This window comes from Osmia bicornis, chromosome 1, assembly GCF_907164935.1.
Source record: "Osmia bicornis bicornis chromosome 1, iOsmBic2.1, whole genome shotgun sequence".
Classification (NCBI taxonomy): domain Eukaryota; kingdom Metazoa; phylum Arthropoda; class Insecta; order Hymenoptera; family Megachilidae; genus Osmia; species Osmia bicornis.
The window spans coordinates 7,936,526-7,958,509 of NC_060216.1; the positions used below are offsets into that span (position 1 = coordinate 7,936,526).

The window sequence follows — 21,984 nt, forward strand, 5'->3', positions numbered from 1 at the left end:
GAAACTCTCGCTCTTTTCTCTCTTTCTTTTCGCTGGATTGTGCGAAATTGCAGCTACGATTTGCGAATACACACGAGCGTACAATTACCCGTACTCTCATGTTTCGTAATACATATTTGTATAGAAAAGGGAAAGTGACTGAAAGAAATGAGCGGCAGATGAGATCACCAAACCCGTCGTCGGCGAGAATTTTTCTCGAGAAATTCAGGTACACCGTAACATCTCGAATCCGATGTGTTCGATCTATAGAACTATTCTGGAAGAGTAGAAATAGGGAAATCGATCGATCGGTATTGCGAATAGGCGAGGGCCTATGGTTGCTCATGCGGCACACCGATTCGAACACTTTCACCTGGACCGATGTAGATCCAGAACTCTTCTGGATCTCGCGTGTAACGTAATAATTTAGAAACCGGCGCGGCGGTTAGCTGGAACGTAGCTAACTCCGTTCCCTTTTTATCCGTTCGCAAAACATGGCCAGCGTGCACGGTTACCTTGCTCGAATGAAACACAATTCACGAGCGAGCGTCCCCGATTAACCCGAAGCGTTTCGTGGAACGATGTCGGGCTCGCGGATCCAGGGAAGCTGCCAGTTCTTGTAGGCGAGATCGAGCACACGGCCAAACTTGCGAGTTTTCCGAGAAACCGCGATAATACCGACACCGGTCGACGCGAATCGAAAGATATAATTGACACAGATAACTGTACGCTCGCCATGCGGAGGAATGTTTTTTGCGGCGATCGCTTGCGGTGAATGCTTCGATCACTGGCTGAGCCACCTGCGACAACCGATACACAAAGAAACCCGTAATAATCCTATCCATGCCGATTACTTTTGTTCAATCATCCATTCAATTAGTACCAGCAATAACTTACGTTAATGGCAGGCTATCGTGTGACGATTTTCTATGCAACGTTAACCTCCCGCAATCACTATTATATTTCTTTTCTGCAGGTTATTACCACCTATGTTGTTAATTAAGCGATGCCATAGACACGATCGTGTTTATACAGCCACCGTTTTTTTGTTCTCGCCAAAATTTTCGAACGACTACCGGGTTCGATCGAGAGAGCAGACGGGACGAAATTGTGGATGCTGTAGGGAGGTTGCGCGTGCGCCGCTAAAAGGGGGTTCACTCTTTATCGAGGGCGTAACGCGAGACAATCCGATCTGATTACGACGCACGGTCCTCTACGAGAACTATACATGAAACCGGCCTGTTACCTGTTCCCGGGCGTCGCCAAGTCAACGAACGGATCTTAACCCGTAAATGTCGCCTACAACGGAACCAGTTTCGTCCCGTTCGACGCGAGGCGACGCGAGCGTTCGAAGCCATCGATATACGAGAGGTGACGTCACTTGGAACGGCAAGAGGGCTGCGCCACTCCGCACAGAGGAGAAGCAGAAATAAGAAAGAAGCCGTGGACGCGGGTTGGAGAGATCCAACGGGAGCAAAATAAATCGGACAGGGAATGATGAGGGAGCCGCGAGGGATGGCGGATCGATAACACGACCTTGAGACTCGTCGTCGCCTCGGCACGGCCGAGGAACCTCCGGTTCTCATAAAAGAGAATTACCGTTGGGAAGAGAGGACAACGCGTGGACATATTCACAAACGCGCAAGTTCTCTGGGTCGACAGCAGCTGAGAGGAGGGAGAAGAAAGGAGGAGAAAGAGGAGAAGGACCGTGTCGAAAAGGGAGAGACTATCATCGCGGCGTAGGGTGCACGAGAAGAGAAGAGAAAGAGAGAACAAGAGGCAAACGAATGATCGTGAAGACGGTGTGTCGTGGATATACATACGTTTTATTTCGAGAGGTACTTTCACAAATATATTTTTCTCAGCCGACACACCGCCTATTTACGTAGCACGCCCGCGATAATGCACGTTTCCACCGATCGTTGGCATCGCTCAAGTTCGGCCATTTTGGATGCAGTGACGTCAGCGACAGAATCCGGGAAACGAGCACAGAGAAAGGCGTGTCATCCGTCGCGCTATGCTCCGACCCTGCAATTTTCAATCTCGCCGAGCGCATCGATCAGCGACTATTCATCCGAGAGTTAAACCGTCCGCTTCACCCTCGGTAGGGTTGTATTTTTATATCCGCGTGGAGAAAATTGGCGACGCCGGTGTCCCAGCTTTGCCCTTTTTTCCTATTTTTGTTTGTTTGTTTTCTTGCAGAGGAAAGACAATGACGTACCATAGCGCGCCCAATTTGCAGTCCCGATCAGACGAGTTTTTCTTTTAATTACGAGAGAAAACGAGACAATGCACGAACGAGCATTCATCGGCCGACGTAACCTCCCATTTCCCATCGAAACGGGGAAATTCTCCGACGTACATCCGGTGCATGCCATTGTGCAGCACTCGCGACCGTTTGCACGTTCACGGTTCGAAGCTCTGTTCTTTCATAACGTTAACGTTAACCTTCCTGCGATAAAATCTGAATGATTTTTAAACCAGGAGAACCGGAGTCACGCGCTTGGAACAACGTTTATTGATTATTTCCTACGGCCACTCTTAGTGGATTCACCCTGTAAGGGTAGACGACGATGATCTTTCATTGAAATAAACTGTAATTACTGCCAACGATGTGATGGTTGATTGAAAGAGTTAAAATAGGCCGTAATACATTTACAAGCGGAGAAACAGGAAATTGGTAAGCGGGAAAAGTTGAATGGTTTAACGAGGATTATTTTCCAACGATATAGTACCCGTCACAAGCAATGGCCTTACTAACGATGACTCGCACCACTGCACGTGGAAGATAATCACATTATAGTAGAATACTCCATAACAAATCCAATCAGTTTCCATCTTCTGCCAATTATCGATTTACTCTACGCGTGTAATACGCGTTTCACGTCTGATCAATAGTAATACCTTAACACCTCTATTCAATTTTCAATTTCCAATTTTCAAACGATAAGTATTATAAGATATAACGAATAGAAACAAAGTGAATAATATTGGCGTTAATACAATTATTCAAAAGATTTTGCAAGTATAAGAAATTCTGAATCAAATAGTGAAAGCTTGTCCCAAAATACGACTGAAAGAGGATCAACTGCCAAACCAATTACCCGGCAGAAAGGAGTTTGTATAAATGAAACGGAATGAATCACCGATATAGTTGGCAACGAATGATCGCTCCCACCACGTTTCCGCGAGATCTGGCAATGGTTTCGAGCCGAAAGGCAACAAAACGAAGAGAAAACAACGGGCAGAACTTTCTTTTCTGGAGCGGACTCGCGAGCCATCGCGAACAGATAGGCATCGGATGTCGCATCGTGATACCAGCCGCTTCCTCTTTGGCGAACGCGGAATTTAGATAACAACGCGTCTCTTCCGGTTGCAACGTTGACGTTGTGCGTACAGGCGTTGCGTAACGCACGAGAAGCGAACCGAGCAGAGCGTAACAATCTATCGGATGTACGCACGCCCGCTGCACGGGTGAACGTGCAAACTCGCTTCGTGCAAATGTTCGTGCAAACTCGCTTCTCCCGCCATTGTGACTAGACCGATTTATCGTGTATGCGGGTAGGTCCAATGAAAAAAAAAAAAATGTTATTTATACCGTTCGATATCAATTTTCTTTTGTCGATTACAGAAAATTTGATGAGTCAATCATCGGTGACCTTCGCGACAGACAAAGTATTAAATTCGCCATTTCTTCGACCTATACTCGTGCAAGGACGTTGGCGACCGTAGGAAGAGGCGCGTTTCAAACAACGCGTCAAACGCTTCGGCTAACAGCGATGGTAGCGAAAACAAACGATCGGAAATGCACGAGTTCTCGATGGAATTTTACTTGGCGCGTGACAAAATCGCGTTACGTATTCAGCCGCGGTGCAATGCACACACACGAAATCGTCTTATGAATTTTCATCGTCCCCTTTCCGCGAATGCAGCTCGCGTTCCGTTGATTCTTTCGCGCGGCCTTTAAGAAAACCGCATTTCACGCGAGCTCCGTTTCTTACGATTGTTCCGTAATGCTGATTTTTTTTCTTTTTTCTCTTCCTCCGTCTGTACGCTCGGTGTTAGCTCGATAAGCTGCGACGGACGAGTGGCAAAGGTCAAATATTTCAAAGCTTCTCGATGATGGAATTATTTAACGAGCCGGCTACCGTTCGCCGGCGTAAAGTCATTATAATTGGCCAGTCGGATAGAGTCACGCGAATGACGGTCATTGAAAACGTGCCTGTTCGATTTGCGCGGATTCTCAGCACGCGTGCACTTTATTGCACCGAAACGAGCGTCCTCGACATACAAGAACTAACATACGTGCACGGCTACGCTTAACTGTGAACACATCTTTTATAAACGCCTGACGTATCAGCCGATCCATCTTGGTAAAATCTAGATCACTGCCGACTTTTTTAGCTGTACACCGTCGAGTTTGTGTTCTAAACTTAGCCGGCTACTATGGATTTGTTGCATTATCAAAAATCAGCTGACTGCGCTGGAGAAATCGTATCCGAAATACGATTCCCATATGCAGTTTAAACACGACTGAGTTTGCTCGATCGTACGATCAAAATTGTTTTCGCAATGCGAATACAAAAATGTCTGATTACGTGTCTGAATAATCATGGGTCAAAAGGATCAATGTCCGTATAAAGCATATGACGTTTCGATAACCGCTATTCAGCTTTGCACCAATCTGCTGTATAATATATTAACAAATCACTAACTGTATTATCTATTGATAGAAACAAAAATGTTTCAGGATATCTCCACGCAGAAACCAGTCGTTCTCTCAGGCACGCAGTCATAATCATTTGTAACGAGTCATCATTTTTTCTCCTCCTATTATTAAACACGTTGAATCCCGCTGTTTGCAAGATTAACACTGTCGATACAACGTCGTCTCAGTAATATTTCTGAGATGACGTCAAAGACAAATATCTAAAGGATCGCGTTAGGAATAATAAACGGTTACGTGCTTTTGCAAACACCAAGCATCTCTAAAACAGAAGTGTTTCGAGCAGGTGCGGAGATAGTATCTGTACGCACCATCAAAGGAACATCCGCAACACTATGTCTATACTATATGGCAATGGTACTGAAAAAGTCAAAGTGTTTGCACGTTCCTCGTGATTATTTCAAATTAAATTAACAATGTTAAATAAAAGATCATTTTTAAAAGTAAAAAAGCGTAAATTGATTAAAAATATTCTGAATGTGTCCTACTCTAAATAATCCTCCTGAAGAATTCTCTAGCTGATCCCAAACGAAATAATCCGTTCATAGAAATTTTATAGTTTCCTTTCCATACATTCCATCAACACGGATAATTGCATTCGCAACTCATTAACATTCCGCATTATCTGGAAACATCCAGTCGTTCCACGATCACTCGCTAGTAGAATGCTTTGAGCTGTCAGACAAACAAACATACGAGCGAAATGACGTGCACTCTCTGATAAACCTCGACGATAGTCGCGTTATTTACAAACATGTTTGTAAATTTTCGCTGCAATTAGACGATTCCATGAACGACCGTTTCAATGAGGGTACTATTCGAATGCAAGTATCACGTCATCAGGACTTGTCCAGAGGCCACCGTTTCGCCGTTTTGTCTTCGTCACTCGGTGATTCGCGAGATCGATTCTGAGTCACGGCCACGAATAAACTAGTCGTAAGGAACGCAACGCTTCGATCGCGAGACCGTTGATGTAACAAGGACCCTTGTTTAAGTTTCCTACTAGGACTGCAATAAAAATTGGAATATTCAAATAGCAATAGAATGAGAATTGGAAATTCTGATATTCGAGTACTGGCCGTCGGAATGGCGTCCTTATGAAGAAATCAGGACGTCGAGGACGAGGCTGGTCTGGCGGACTTGACGTTATCCCGTTAGCGAACTCGAGGTAACCGCGACACGCTGCATCCATCACCTACATACGCGCATAGATTGCGATCGTTTTCCGTTCCCGTTTCCCATCTTCGTGCTCGGTGAACTGTTTTAGCGCGAATCGTTCGTAAGCGTTCTCGCACACTGACCTGCATACATCTCGCGTTCAGCATCTTTTGCTCGTGTTGCGCGATTAACGTGGTCGCCAAAAAATCTCAGCTATCGCGTCCACGCTACGGACCGTGACTATCGGTGCCGTCCCGACCCCTCGAGGAAGCAGAGCTGACACGCTCGATCGACCAGTCAGCTCCGGCTAGCGCCAGACTAGATACGTATGTACGGTACATAATATATCGTCCCGTGCACGTCGACCACGGCGAAAAGCGGTGAAACTCGAAGACACGTCGAAACGCGTAAATTCAAGCAACCGTGATCTCGCGGTTTACCTTTTTGTGAAAGTAGATCTCTCTTTCTCGACGGGTCACCGAGCGTAATTCCGAGAGATTACGCGCGTCGACCGATGGTTGCGCATTCTTTCCAGCCGCGAAAGGACATTATGCATAAATGACGGGTGACAATGTACTGCCGCTGCCGCTATGTATGCTCGCTACGTGTTACGTACTTTCCCGTCGCGAGAAATTATTGCAGCGCTATGGTAAATGGGTGTGGTAAAGCGATTTCGCCTGCGTTCTTTTTAGAAAGATCGAGAACACGTATCGAGGATTGAATACACGCACACATTTTACGATACCCTTTCATCGATCCTCCCTTCGTCTCAGAAATCTCATTAGGTCATCATTTCTGAGAAGGACCGACGGATCTACCTGTTCATGAGGGTTCCTGAAAGAATCGCTTCGAACCGTACGCTGCTTTCCTTCGTATCCTTTGGAAACGAGTGACATCATATCCTATTTTCAGTGACAGCAGATATTTAATATCAGACATCCGCTGTAACGGAACCTGAGATCGTATTGTTGGCACTCGGTATAAACAAACATAATTGTTATCTAGCGTATCTTATTCAACTACGTTACGAAGGAAATAAATGATACTTGAATTATCAAGGCAGCTCCCGATAACTGCGAGTTTATACCGTAGACGTTTAATTTATACGCATCAAACCATTCGAGATGGAGGATGCAAGCGAACGAGGATTTTGTAACGACCTCGACTAGGATGATCGTAACCATAGTCGACTCGAAGATACGACATCCGTCAAGGTACCGAGCTGCCTCTGAAGACCGTGAGAACACAACGTGCGTAGAATGTGTGAAGAACGATAGCGAACGATGGCTCGAGTTCCTCGCCAGAGGAGACGCTTTCGTGAGATCGTGTGATGTAACGCGAATCTCTTCGTCGCGATGTCCGCGAGCGAAACGCAGTCAAGACGAGCCGCGGAACGCGCCTCGGCGAAATCCAACGCCTCCTTAAAATTCTACGCCGCTATTCTAGCCTGTTATCCGAAATCCGAATTCGTGGATCGAGGTCGAGCCGAGTCTGACTTTCGAACGTTCCGTAACGGGAGAAAGAAACGGGCAATAAAGGAACGAAGCATTAAAAAGCAGCGAAGAAAGAGGGGGATAAAGATACGCGATTTCAGAAAAAAAAGAAAAGATGAGACAACATTGATATCTGAAATCGTGCGATTTCTTGTTTCCAAAATGTACGAACAGCACACGTACGGCGGAAGCATCGTACCGACACGTGAACGAGATACGAACACAGACGAGAGAGTGATGTTTTTTTTTTTAACCACAGTAACGCGTTGGACTTTCAGCTTTGCGCGATTAAGTTGGTGGTTGTTGGAGCGGGAGTCATCGGTGTGTAAACACGAAAACGCTCGCTCGGCCGCAGTAGTATAAGCCAGTGCGTGCACGACTCAGACCGACGGAGATTTTGACGGTACCAATTTAACGCGAAGCTATTACGAAAATTCGAACGATACACCTCTTGTATCTTCGCAAAATGTACATTCGAATACTCGAATATATTGCAGAACTAACTTATCAAAATCAAAGAGATAAACGTTGTTTACAAAGAGAAAAAAGAACAATGCAACAAAAGCATGCAAACCTTTCCATTCACAAATCACTCGTGTCATCGTCACGTAATTACTCGATGGAATTGCCATTCGTTTCGAGCCTCTATCGACGATTTATCTAGAATTTCAAACATCTGTTGTCTGCAGAGAAACAATTCGAGCTCGCAAATTCGACCGAGCGAAATTGTTGAGGACGACTCTTGTTTTATTTTATCTCGCTTGTCGTCAACGACCTACGCCCGACGCGGGACGATGATGGGCGTTGCTCCGCTATTATGTATGTCGGACGGGCTTAGGAATTGGGTCGACGAGGTGTCGGTACGCGAAGCAAACTAGGTCGTGTATGCATTCGCGAAATGCTGTTGCACGGTGAACGATCATGAGCAGGGCTCAGGTCGATTCGAAAATACTGCACGGTTGGTGAAAGTGAATTTAGGCGTCGACGCGAAACGGCCACAGCGTCGGAATTTGCTCTGCGGATTATCTTATCGGAACGTTGCCTCGTGATACGCTGTCGCGCACCGCGAGAACATAAACAGAAACTTGCTTTTCGAATTTATTCGCGACGTTCTTTGGATTCCTTTCTTACTTGTTCAAATTTTGTTTTTCACCGATAACGTTAAACAGCAATCGAATATGATACGTTGGATACCGCGCAGTGGAAACAGTCGTGTAATCAGACACGGTATAATTGCAATTATTCGATTTAAGCTTTCTTCTTGATATCTTATATAAGTAATATAAATATTAATGTAATGTAACATTGACCATGTTTTGTTTCTTAATTATTCGCGATACCGATTATCGATAGCCCCCACGACTTTCAACGTGCGGGTCAAACGGAGATTGAAAAGAGCTTCAGCTGTTGACCTTGCACTTGACGAAACTATCCATCCACGTGACTATAATCGCGCGATGACGACATCGATGATGTTGACGGCTCGTCCACGAGCGATAGACTTTCGTTTTCGTTTTCTTTCGAAAGGTGTTCGTCGCCTCGAGTCCTTGACTGCGTCCATTCCAAGATAAACCGCGCTACTCGCGTTATCAGGTCCGCGCATTCGTAACTATAATTCCTCGCTAATGTCCGGTAGGTGAGTCACCGAATAATTCGCTATCCTTCGCGTCATTCAATTCTTTTCATGGAACTTTCTTTCGTTTTGACGTTGCAGCGAGCGCTGGTGATGGCCGACCTTGCACACGGACTTGCTCCGTTCTCGGAACGAATCGACGGGTGCATCAGCAAATTGGGCAGCTGACACATCTGGCCCATGTTCGTCGACTCGTGGACGAAAAACTTGTTTTTCGACTGCTTGCTCCTCTGCTTGCTTGTTCACCGGCTCTTTTTTCTGTCGCTCAATGAATCACGCGTCTCGTTCTCGCTTGTAGACTTTAGCGTTAATACATAATGGTAGTTGGTCGAGAAGAAACGGGATCGACCGGACGAGCGAGCGAGACCAACCATGAGGCACGCTGACGTCCATCCACGATGACGATAATTGTTTGCCAAATTACGCGTTCTATTAGCGGCATCGATATTTTCGTACGCGGACGCAAATAGTATTCGATTCACAGGAAGCGGGAGATGTCGATCCTTAATTCGACCATGAAATGACTCAAACAAGAATGCCAATTTGAAGGTTTTTCATTTTTTTAGAATGCCCGCTCTAAGTACCTTGTGACTATTGTATCATATCCTGATTTTAGAATTACGTGTCGTAAACACTTGCAACATTCAAGTTCCTATTTGAAATAGGAATATTGTGATGGAAATTTAACTGTTTCTAAAATGTGTTGCTAACTCAAAAAGGTTGGAAAACATTGTTCTATACCATAACAAAGATAATAATTAAAATGTAAGGATAACAAGGGTTTCAGAAACTTGTACAAGGTATACAAAGGCGAGAAGAGAATACAAAGCGCCGTGTTTGAATCTCATTACGGAGAAAATAATCTAGAACAAGCTAAACAATTTCCTGCGAAATTGCGAAACCGTCCTTTATCTATTATTTACTCAAACATTTCATAATAATTGCGTATCTTCTATCACCTGAAAAACCCACTATGTAGTTATAGACGATTCGCGAGGAAGACGTTCTTCGAAAGGAATTAAATCGAGAAGGCGATCGTGCAATCGAACCGAGAGCACTCGGTAATGGAAGCGTTTAAATGGATGGCGTTGGCAATTTATTTGCATCGCACGTGGCCCGCCGTATGCAGCGATCAGGAAGTTCCGTGGCACGAGATCCCCGAGTGCACTAGCATCGATGTGTTCGATCTCTGCTCCAACGAGAACGAACACAGCCTTTGAGACTGCGCGTCTAACTCGTTCAAACGACGCACGATGTCGCGCGGTGCGCTCGCAAAGTCGCCCGGAAGAAAGAGGCTCCGACGAGCAGGCCAAACTTCCGGCAGAAGTTGGCGCCATTCGAGACTCGGACAAAGATAGAAAGAACGAGAGCGATCGAGATTTCGGCGGGTCGGAAGAAAAATGGGTGGCCTTCGGGATGACCGTAGGCCAACGACACTTAAATAATACTACTGGCAAACATTTGTTCGCGCCTCTGAATATTTAATAACCGACACCGTGCGAATTCTCGTAGCGATGTTTACGTTGACGAGCGTGTACGCTTATATTATCCGCCTCTCTCGATCCCCCAGTAGCGAATTAATTATGCAAGCGTCGTACGCTGATCGAGCGCGTTCGTTTGCTTATACGACAACGAGGAGAGATCGAACGCTGTCCTTCTCCCAAACAGGATAACAACCGCACGCGACAATATTCAACAATAAGCATCGATTCATTTCGCGATATCGATCGAATTAGCGTGAGCACAGGGGAATCTTGTATGCTCTTAATTGAAGATACTTTGAGCACACGCGAGAGGTTTCCCCGCGCTGCTCCAAAGTATCGTGTTACGAAAGGTATATGCCAAGTGCACTTGTAAGGCATCACCTGGGCTGTCCGGTGCATAGCGAAAGACTGAGCAAAAGCAGCCGAAGAAACCGCAACGCTTCGATGACAGATCGTAGAAGAACTCGTTCTTCTATACCTGTGCGTAGATATAAGTGGAACGTCGCAGGGCTGTGCTAAGGGAGCGTTCCAATTCGACCGACTACTCCCTTGAAAGCAGTCACCCATCGAAGCTGCGAGAACCTTCGATTTTATTGATAGGACACGGTTCGATGTACATCGCGTTAATCGAACGATCCTTAACACTTGAAGGAGGACTGGTGAACCGAGGTAGACGGTGCACGGGTCTCTTTGTTTCGCGAACGATGCGTGCCGTTGGCCGTGGACGAGAAGAGCAAAGCGGAGAAACGAGCGAGCAGGGCAAATGGTGGTACTGGTGGGGCGGGTCGAAGGGAGAGAGGGGGGGTAGAGGGGCAGCTAGGGGGTAAAGACTATATTGATCACTGACCTTTCCTGCGGCCAAATGGTCCGAAGAACGTGCCGTTCTTGCCGATGACGTTATCGTCGATGTACTTGAGCAGTTTCGTGATATCCTCCCCTTTTTTAGCGGTGATCGACTTGACAGGACGCAACTGTCCGATCCTCTGGCTACCGCTGGTCACCGTGCTGGTGACGGTGTTGGTGGTGGTGGTTGTCGGTGTAGTCGTGGTGGCCGTGGTCGACGTGGACGTCGACGCTACGGCAGCCGATTGGGCCGCTAGCCCGGCACAACTCGCACTTGAAGCCGTAGGGCAGCTTGTTTCCTCCGCCAGTGAGTTGATCCTTCGCTGCGATCCGCTCCAACTCTTGCCACACGAGATCTTCACCGAGCAGCTCATTCTCTCATAGTAGTCGGGTACCTCTCAGTGTGCATAGTAGGGGAAACGACGATGCGACGTTCGCGGTAACGCACTCCTACCTTGCATGTACCCTCCGCGAATACGAACTTTACGCGAGGATGTTCGCTCTGATCAAAATTCTTCGTTTATCGAACGATATTGCAGCATCGTCTGGAACGACCACGAAAGATGCTTGTCCCCTTTCGGTTTTCCTCCTTTCGTACACTACTCGACACGTGTTTATCACTGAAACGTTAATTGGAACGGTACGAAAGACGCAAGGGTTATCGTGGTCGAGTAACGATTTCACGAACGCACGGAGAGAAAGAAAGAAGGCGCGCGTATCGCGTGCTAATCGTCCGTTCGAATGATAACGCGAGGGGAATATAGAGAACGGGCTAACAAGATCTCTTCCGTTTTTTTGTTATTGTTATTGTTATTGTTGGTGTATATGCACTTCGTTGACGAGTTTTTATCGATTTCGATGATTTTCTTTCTCGATAATCAGCGAATAAGTGTCGTGCACTATACCTGGGATGATGCCTGTTGGTTCTCAAAGTCACGCAATCTGGTTTCCGTTGTACGCGTTTATGTAACGTTAAGCGCGACGACTGTCGGGTATTACTGGTACTTTACTTCCGTAATATTCAGTCGGGTTACGTGCGCACCGTAAATACGTACAACCTCGTTCGATGCTGAGGCGAGACTGAATGTCTAGCGGACGAGCTGCCCGGTTCGCCAATGACGTCACATGGCCACGCAGGCGCCGTCGAGTCTCGCTACGCTTCGGGGCATCTTCTCTCTGGGTCGAGCGTGCGGGCTACCGCGAAAACCTGCACCTTGTTTTTCCGCGAATCCTCGCACCACTTCCTTTTGAATCGCTACAAAACTTTGCATTTCGTTTCTACCGGCGAGTAATGAAACGTCCCGTCGCAAATGAAGCGAACTGTTTCTACGACTTTTTTTAAGTACTGCGATTCCTTCTTTTCGGGCGTATGCTTTCGTCTTTTCATTTATTTCAATATTCAATGAAACCGATTAACGGCAGACAATTTACATTTCAGGTTTTCTAAAGAGTATTATTTCCAACAGTGTTTTTATTAACAATTTATCCAATTTAGCGTATTTAACGCGGTACGTTTCAAACATGTCTTTCCAGGAACTAATCTTTCTTTACACTCACCTGTTAAACCGTACATCTGCTGAGTTTTATATAAGCCACACAAATACATAAAGAGATCTACTTTAGAAAAGAAACTTATTTATGGAAAGAAGCCGCTTCGGACCTTGCCATACCACCGCATTTACTCGGAACATGTAAATGTTATATGTCAATTTACATTCCAAGTTTCATGCGCTGAAAACGGAAAAGTAAACCAATTTTTTCTCAAATTCTAAATAATTGCCTGAACAGCGTGTAGACGCATCATTAACCCCTTTACGCGGAAGGAAAACCTAAATAAATGCAAAAGTCTGATCGACAGAAGTGCGGCAATTTAATCGTACGTTCTCTTTTCGTTTCGTACATACTGGAGATAGATTTTGTGGCTGGTTTTTATCGTCAAAGATTCCTTCCATGTCATACGGAGACAGTTAACCGCTTCTTTTCTGTAATCTGCACTCGCAGTCGTCCACCATATGGTCAGACACGAGGAATATAGGTTACACAACGACACGTGTGTTCCCTCGTTAGGTGAAAAACGATTACGATCGTTAACCGTGAATACTATACGTCAAAATGACCTACTGAAAAATGAAACATCAAGAAGTGGCTATGCATTGTTCAGGATCTGTCGCGTGCACCGTGTCATACGATGACGCACCGAAGAAAAAGTAATCGCGAAGAGTCGAAAGATCAAGAGTTAATCATCGAAGCGTTTTTGCGTAACACTGTAAGCTGCTAATAATCTTAAAGCAATTAACAGAAAACAAATCTATCCGAGGGTAATAAACGATCCACTTTTTCTAATAATGTCATCGCTGTAATTAGGGATCAGTGAAATCTCTCGCATGACTTCACGTTTCTTTTTCTACTTTCTCGGAGTGTTAGCGCAAGATATTCGAAGAAACTAAACGACACAAATTACTCCGGTTAGATCAATAAACGAGGAAGCAAGGCGATTACTTCCTTGAAATCTATCCGGTGCACACGAGCAGCGTGCAATATTCTTTTCATCGCGTCCAGCTTGAAAGCCGTGAGTAAAGAGGCTTTGCCTTTCACAACGATTTATTCGAGCCCCTTGTCATTTGCGTAAACGTCTTAATCCTAAAATATTTAATAAACCGTCACGTTTCGTGGCTTCCATCGTGTGTGTATTTGCGTATACATAACACGTGTCTCAAACAGTTACAGAACTGTGCTCTCATTACCGTGTTCTCATTGTTAGAAAAACTAAGAGCCAGAGCGTAAGGTCTGACTCATGACACGCGAACAGCTCGGTACAAAGAAGTATTGAGAAAGAGAATTAAATTCACTTTATTCTCATCGTTTGGCCGGCAATCACGTTCCCGTTACCACTATACAGGATCAATACACGCGTCCACGGGTCGCGATAATAAAACAACGCGAAGTCACGAGTCATCGGTAATGACTTTTGCCGAATCAACAGATAATGCAACATATGTTTACCCGTTCAATAGCTGCTCTTCACGTGACCGTTTCGTGCAAATGTCTCCGGCAGCTGAATAATTAACGAGCCGAATAATACGTGTGTCAAAAATAATGTTGTCATCGTTGAAACTGGAAACGGGCTAATTTCCATAAAACGACGACAATATTGTAAACGGTCGTTGAACGACTTTTATAAACACCAATAAATTGGTAAACTTCTATTCTTTGCAATTGGACGAATAGAAATACGAGATTGCTCGTGTTACAACGAGAAAGCATTAATTCGAATTTCACGATTCCTCCCCGTGTTTATCGTACAAACGCTCCATGGTAACGAATTCCACGCGATTCTTGCGGCTTTCGTGGCTAAGCTCATTCGAGCTCTGGTTACCTTCGTCTTCGGACGGATCGAATCTGGCACGATGTTGAAGTTTCAAACCGTGACCAAAGAGGACTTGAAACTCGCCGCGGCCAGAGAGCGCCGGCGGCAGACAGATCAAGAACGAAAACAACGAATATTTAATCCTCGGTTCAGGAAAATCGGAGTAAGTTCTGACCGAGCGTTTACGAGGAACAAATATGTATGTTAACCTATTACCAATGTTATATCTTAATTGTTACAGATAGACAAAGAATTCTTGGACAAACAGGTCGCGGAGAAGAAGCAGCTTCAAGAGTTGGAACACGCCAAAGAATCCGAGCTCGACGAGAGCTTGATTCGTAGCAGTAAACTTGCCTTGTTGTTGGAGAAGCAACAAGAAGAGGTAAATTGTCAATTACGATGGGGAAAAAACAAGCGGTTCGATCATTAATTGTCTTCTGCAGTGTCGTCGTTAAAGATACCAGCGTTCGTTCGCGTTATCGTTGTTAGGTCTTCGAACGCTTTTTGCTTCGCGATATCCCTCGGTGAAACTGGCACGCTACACGTATCCCCTTGTTGTGTTAATCTTTCAGGAGAGGAGAAACATACATAAAGAAATCGAACAATTTCGACAGCAATACCAGCGTGCCGAGAATCGTCAAGATTACGAGCTGTACGATCCGAACGCGTTGAAAAAAGCGTCTCTAATAAAAGATGACGAGGTTGGCTTCGGATTGCAAAAGTAAAATATTATCATTGTCAACTTCATTTCTAGAGGACAAGCGACATTAAATATTTGATCGTCCTGAACTATTCAGATTCGAGGGCGAGGCGGTACCAAAAGAACGTTTGAAGGCGCAGAAAGAGCAGATGAGGTGGTGGATCGAGAAGCAAAAGGATGAACGTGTGCAGTTGGATAGAGAACGGCAGGAAGCTGAGAAAGCGTACCAGGAAGCCGTCATCTCCAGGGACAAGCGTGCCGTGGCCTTAGATCAGATGGAAGAAGAATGCCGTCGAAGGTTGAACGAAGCCACCGCACGATTTAATCGAGCCATGGTAAGGCTTTCTCCTATTTAGTCCTTCGAGCAAACAGCAGGGGAACAAAGCGACAGAAACTGCAAGAAAACGATAAGGATCTCATTATCTGACGATTCTATTTCCCTCCGGGGTAGATTCAATCTGCTTCGCGCTTGGTTGGAGATCCGCTCGATCTCATTTGTTCTAGTTAACCGTGGATACTCGCGTACTAGTTGCTGCTCGTGGACGACGAGAAAGTGAGAACTCGGATATAATTAATGCTCGATGGTACTCCATCGCATTAATTGATTTAAAGTTCTCCCCCTCATTTTCTTGCTTGCTCTCGCGGACGATCAACGACGAACCGTGAAATGTCAGAGTTCAGCATCGCCCGAGATTTCGTCTCTTTCTCTTTGCTCGAGGATCAATTCTGGCGTCGTATCGTCGTTGCTCAAAGCGTAAAATGTTCCTCGTATTCGAGGCGAGCGTGGACCGTGTTGAACATAAACCTTCCTCGAAGGTGAGCACCGTTTACAGCGATCACGAGGTTACTATTGTCGATGAGCAAACTCGGTGACGTCACCGGGCACGAGTCTCGGTAATAACACGTCGAACGGTCATCCCGTCGCTTCCTCGACTATTTCCAACACGTTCTCGTCCTTAACTCCTTTTTTCTTCCCCTCCACCTTCGAATCGTCACGCTTTGTTGAACGCGCGTCTTGCTCGAATGACCGACTCCGTTTTTCTCTAGGCGGAGGAACAAGAGTACCGCCGCCATTGCGAAGCCCTTCGAGACGAAGAGGACAAGAAGGCGGAAATCTACAATCACGTGACCGGGGACTTCCTGACGGAAGCCAAAGAGCAAGCGGAGAGCACTCGTGGACCGCACAAACCGTTGGCATCGCGGTACAAGGGCATGACCGCCGACCAACTTAGGCTTTTCAGACAGGAACAAGCTCGGCAAATGAAAGAAATCGAGGTAAAAGGAACAGAAGCGTTGTTTTGCGCCGCTTTTTAACGAAGCTTGAAACGATGCCAAGCGTCGTCGTGGGTACGAGCTGGAATGGGCTTGACCGAAGAAACAAAAAATTTGGCTCGCTCAAGGAAGGCTTCTATCTTATTTTATTTTTTGTTTTTTCTTTCGTTTAGAAAATGAAATTAGAGAAGAAACGAATGAACGAAGAATGGGACCAGCTGATGAATTCTCACGCGGAGATAGCGAACGCGTATCAACGCGAGATGGATCAAAAGAGGACGTAAGAATTTCGATTTTATGCCAAGAATTTGATTTACCGTGCCAAAATTGTATGTCCACATTATTCGGTTTCAGAGAGATTAACAAAAGGATTGCCGAAGAGAATCTGAAGCTTGCGGAACAGCACAAGTCGCATCAGGAGTACCTCAATCGAGAGCTATACAAGAACAAACCCACGGCAGAATTTTTTGAACAATTTAATAAAGACGCTCGTTAAGAGAAACAGCTATTACAAATGTAATTATTCCAATAAGAAGGCACTTTTAATAAACATTTTTAATTATAAATCATTCCCGGCAAGTATTAAATCATTTGTTATTTTATATTTTACTCAAGAATAATCTTGCTGTTGTTATTATGAGATAATCAATCTAATAAACCGCAAATATTGTGTAAACGTTATTTTTATATGCTTGATTAGTGCGCGCAATGACCAGATACAAAAGACTGAACATGCCTTTGTTGTTGAGGGGTCTCTGGCACCCCAAGATGATATCAAGTTTGTATGCAGAGAGCGCCACCGATGCATCGGGGTCCCTGACACCCCGATGCCATTATGTCGATATGCAACCTCAGGTAAGTATCTTACGATATTTTCTTCTAGGTCTTCAAGTATACCCAGGTCACAGGTAAGTAGAAATGAGTTTAGGTATATTCTTATACTTCCTTCTTTCAATGTTTTATACTCTTTCTAGGTCTAATTTTTCACTATTATAGGTCATATCCATCACTATCTTGCAATTACTATTTCGCGACTTGTTTGGTTTTTAGGTCTTATATTTCCCAATGTCCGATCGGATCCATCGCTATCCTGCATTCACTAATTCGTGATTTGTTTGTTTATCTAGGTTTCATATTTAGTTATTCGTTTTTATATAGCATTTGTCGATATTACCTACCGTCGGTACTACCTACCGTTGGTACAATTGTCGCGTACTTTATTGGCATCAACAATTGCTAATGCAATCCGCGCAATTTTTCCGCAACAACCCTGCATTCCTTACATCCCTGCATTCCCTACACCCCTGCATTCCTTACAACCCTGCACTCCTTACATCCCTGTATTCCTTACATCCCTGCACTCCTTACATCCCTGCACTCCTTACATCCCTGCATTCCTTACATCCCGGCATTCCTTACAACCCTGCATCCCTTACATCTTTGCATCCCTTTTGTAAGCATCTCATCATAGTGCCTCCTGGCGGTAAGAAAAGGAACTAAATCACGCAAAAATTTTGGCCCTCTAGCGGCAACAACGTGAACTAAATTTTCGACCTCGAATCAGCGCCCTCTGACGGCAGAAAAAGGAACTAAATCACGCACAAATTTTGGCCCTCTAGCGGCAAAAATGTGAACTAAATTTTCGACCTCGAATCAACGCCCTCTGGCGGCAGAAAAAGGAACTAAATCACGCACTAATTTTGGCCCTCTAGCGGCAAAAATGTGAACTAAATTCTCGACCTCGAATCAACGCCCTCTGGCGGCAGAAAAAGGAACTAAATCACGCACTAATTTTGGCCCTCTAGCGGCAAAAATGTGAACTAAATTCTCGACCTCGAATCAGCGCCCTCTGGCGACAGAAAAATGAACTAAATCACGCACTAATTTTGGCCCTCTAGCGGCAAAAATGTGAACTAAATTCTCGACCTCGAATCAGCGCCCTCTGGCGACAGAAAAATGAACTAAATTTTGCAAAAATTTAAATTTAAAATTATTTTTCACAAGACATTACTTACCTTGACTTACCTTTACTTACCTTTACTCGAACCAGTGGCCGTTAGTATTATAGTTATAATATATTTATTATAAGGGTTGAAAGGATACAAGAGATGCAGGGAGAATTCAGGAGTGTAAGGGATATAGAGATATAAAGGGTACAGAGTTGTAAGGGATGCCGAGGTATAAGAAATGCCAGAATATACGAGAAGCAGGAATATAGGGAATGTAATGATATAAGGGATACAGGGATGTTAAGGATGCAGACGTGTAAGGGATGCAGTGATAAAGGGTTAGGCCTCATGAGGCCCTTAAAGACAAGAAAATAATAAATAATTGGGAAGGTTGAGCCGAGGCCCATAAGTCAAATTTTAAGTGGTTTATATTATAACTGATTAATTCCCCGTGCATAGCACGAGGCGTTCCACTAGTTTTTATTAAAAAGAAACCTATTCCCAAAATTTCAGCCAATTTGGAGCATGAAAGTTTTCGGAAGTTGCAACAAAACATAATGATAGTACATCTCGTGATACATGGATTGAAAATCGCTATCGTAGTCGATAGAACGTCGCGTGAAAAAGAAAATCACGCGTCAGAGTTTATCGCCTCTTCCAGGCTCGGAACATTCCATTCTCCACGATACATTGTACCGTCGTCGACAGTTTGGTCGACGCATACGTATTCACATATACGACCTGCGAATGAGAGCGCGGTTGAGCGCAGAAAATGAACGAACTGCACCCTACAGAAAAAACAATGAACTAAATTTGTGATCTGTTTTACCTTTTTGACGTCTTTCGCGAGTGAAAATCGTAGAACACAAATTTCTTCTACCTGGAGGCTTGTACATCATCCCTTGAGTGCTCATTTTGTTCTATTCGACTCAAAGAGTGGCGCTTTGGTCTCCATTTGGACATACAATTCGCAAAAATGTTTATATTACAAATAAATTAATGCAAATTAGTCCGATCCGCCATTTTCTTGACCGTTAACAGCATATACCGCAGTCAGTCCGCAGTTCACCAGAGTCCATAACTGCGACGCGCAGGTTGGAAGGTGGTGGGGGAACGCAGCGAGCTCTCCGCTAATCGCTTTCTACTTCGTTTGGGAGTATCGCCAATCAGGGCGAAGATGCGCACCAAAGAACGAAAACTGGTCTTTTCGCAGTTATTGACTCTGGTGAACTACGGTATAAATTTCAATATTTTATAATTTTTTGTCGATTTGGATAATATAAGGACCAGACTACCTTTACTGACTATTCTTTAGGGCCTCCTGAACACGTCCCTCAACCTTTTTTACATTCTGTTTAGAAATGACGACGTAATTTGAAAATTCGTTTTTAGACATGGCGCTGTCCGGCATGCATTTGGTTATCATAAGTCCAAGTGTATCTGTCAAAAGTGATATGAATTTTTATTTACACGTTGCGTGACACTTTAGTTAATAATCTTCATTATTATTTAAAACGAGATGGGTATTTTCTTTGCAAAGAAAAAACCGCCAAGTCGTGTTACAGAGCAAGATAAGGCTATTCTGGTACGTTATTGCGCGAATTTCCTAACCTCAATCGTTCTCGTTATAACCTTCAATCAAAGTATTATTCATTTTTTTTTTATAGCAATTGAAACAAACTAGAGATAAGATCAAACAATATCAACGCAGAATCGAACAGAGCCTTGAGAAAGAACGTTTACTTGCAAAGAAACTTGTACAAAATGGGCAAAAAGAGTGAGTATGCAGTTTTTGTACTTGAATTTTCGTCTAAATGTTTGCGATGTATTAAATAATTATTATAAATTTTTGTTTAGTCGAGCTTTGCTCCTTTTGCGGAAAAAGAAGTTTCAAGAGCAAGTGTTATCAAAGACTGATGGACAATTGGAGAATTTGGAACGCATGGTACACGATATAGAATTTGCACAAGTAGAAGTGAAGGTTATTGATGGCCTAAAAGTGGGCAATGCTGCATTAAAGAAGCTTCATGACTTGCTATCCATTGATGAAATTGAGAAAGTCATGGATGAGACTAGAGAAGGCATTGAAAAACAGAAAGAAATCAATGATGTGTTATCTGGAGAACTTACAGAAGAAGATGAAGGAGAGGTTGAAGCAGAGCTGGATGCTCTTCTAGCAGCAGAAGTTAAAGAAAAGGCACCGGAAGTACCAGAAGATGTAATCTTACCAGAAGTACCAGAAGGAGTACCAGAAAAGAAGAAAGGTATTTTATTAGAGAGGTCAAGAAGGTAAGGATATTTTAATTGATCATTTATTTCTATTTACAGAACGTACAAAAGAGAAGACACAAGAAGCTGTTGCTCTAGAAGCATAAAGTGATAAGTATCATTAGTAAAATTTTTACTTTATCTACACTTTACACAGGAATCTGTGTACATATGTACAGTATATTGTATGAAAGGCTCAGTGTGAATAATTCTTACATTGAGATGAATAGGATATAATCGAAAGAATAAAAATTATGTACTTTTATTAATGGAGTGTTGTTTGGACACTAAAGACTGTTTTCCATTATAAAATGTATGTACATGATTTTAGTATTGCGAGTATATGTTTTGAACCGACGATTGTGCAATTTAGGCAGTTGTACATTGCTTTTTCATATATTACACGTGTCATCCCTTCTATGTACAAATACCTTTTTATTTTATTATTGGCCTCTTACATATAGTTATGTAAAAAATCCAAAAGATCGAAATGTTTTAATAAATATGGTTTATTTATAACGTGTTGCTTGCATCATTTATTCCTAATTCTTCCATAAATCATTTGAAATTTAGATACTAATTAACTCACTGTTTTTCGTATTATTAAACCCAGAACATTTGAATCTTGTGAATATTACAAATTTGCGTAGCATTTTTTCCTTTCCACCTCCATTGAATGATAAAAAGTATACATAAACAAGAGGTTGCAATTAACAAGTCAGCGTAAATTATTCGGAACCAGATAAGACAAACACTCCTTTAAGACGTAGTGTTTATTCCGACTTTATTCTATGCATCTTTTGTCTATTACAAATAAAATACAGCAATTCATAATTAGCCAATTTATAATTACTGACAGTGACAATGTTGTATAGACATTGAAAGAAAATTTGATCAAATAAACCGTAAATGCTTACTTCATATCTTATTGTTAGAAAGAACATCGTGTGACAACTCGAGCAATTGTGCTTAATCTACATAATTAGACAAACTTCGTAACAGTACGTATTAAGTGTCGTGTGTGTCTGGTTAATATAAAAATTTCGTATCTCATTAGTATCTCTTGTTTTGAGGTCAAGAACATAACATAGTAGACGGTAGTAAATAGGATA

General features: G+C 43.7%; 3 protein-coding genes across 5 annotated transcripts in view; 2 read left to right on the plus strand and 1 right to left on the minus strand.

Moving 5' to 3' along the window:
* LOC114875480 overlaps positions 1–12,397 on the minus strand; it is a 49,973-nt gene extending 37,576 nt beyond the window's left edge. The window contains exons 1-2 of one of the 2 annotated variants that reach the window (XM_029185815.2): positions 12,222–12,397; positions 11,321–11,936 (exon numbers count right to left, since the gene is read on the minus strand). In XM_029185815.2, the coding sequence (XP_029041648.1) occupies positions 11,321–11,690 (370 nt within the window). In that variant the 5' untranslated portion in view covers positions 11,691–11,936; positions 12,222–12,397. Of the gene's footprint in view, positions 1–11,320 lie in introns of both variants that reach the window. The other variant, XM_046286478.1, reaches the window with a different exon arrangement.
* Positions 12,398–12,502: 105 nt separating this feature from the next.
* LOC114875481 (RIB43A-like with coiled-coils protein 2) lies at positions 12,503–17,184 on the plus strand. 2 transcript variants are annotated; one of them, XM_029185818.2, is made up of 8 exons: positions 12,503–13,885; positions 14,331–14,846; positions 14,925–15,065; positions 15,256–15,404; positions 15,481–15,718; positions 16,431–16,658; positions 16,829–16,935; positions 17,010–17,184. In XM_029185818.2, the coding sequence occupies exons 2-8, from the start codon at positions 14,724–14,726 to the stop codon at positions 17,149–17,151; spliced, it is 1,128 nt and encodes a 375-aa protein (XP_029041651.1). In that variant the 5' UTR covers positions 12,503–13,885; positions 14,331–14,723; the 3' UTR covers positions 17,152–17,184. The 2 variants fall into 2 exon arrangements, with proteins under 2 accessions (XP_029041651.1, XP_029041650.1); XM_029185817.2 differs by having other exon boundaries at positions 12,503–13,582; positions 13,681–14,846.
* A 2,732-nt stretch (positions 17,185–19,916) lies between these two features.
* On the plus strand, positions 19,917–21,388 carry LOC114882886 (charged multivesicular body protein 6). Its single transcript, XM_029200038.2, has 4 exons — positions 19,917–20,189; positions 20,272–20,381; positions 20,462–20,868; positions 20,933–21,388. The coding sequence occupies exons 1-4, from the start codon at positions 20,124–20,126 to the stop codon at positions 20,977–20,979; spliced, it is 630 nt and encodes a 209-aa protein (XP_029055871.1). The 5' UTR covers positions 19,917–20,123; the 3' UTR covers positions 20,980–21,388.
* Positions 21,389–21,984: the final 596 nt, after the last annotated feature.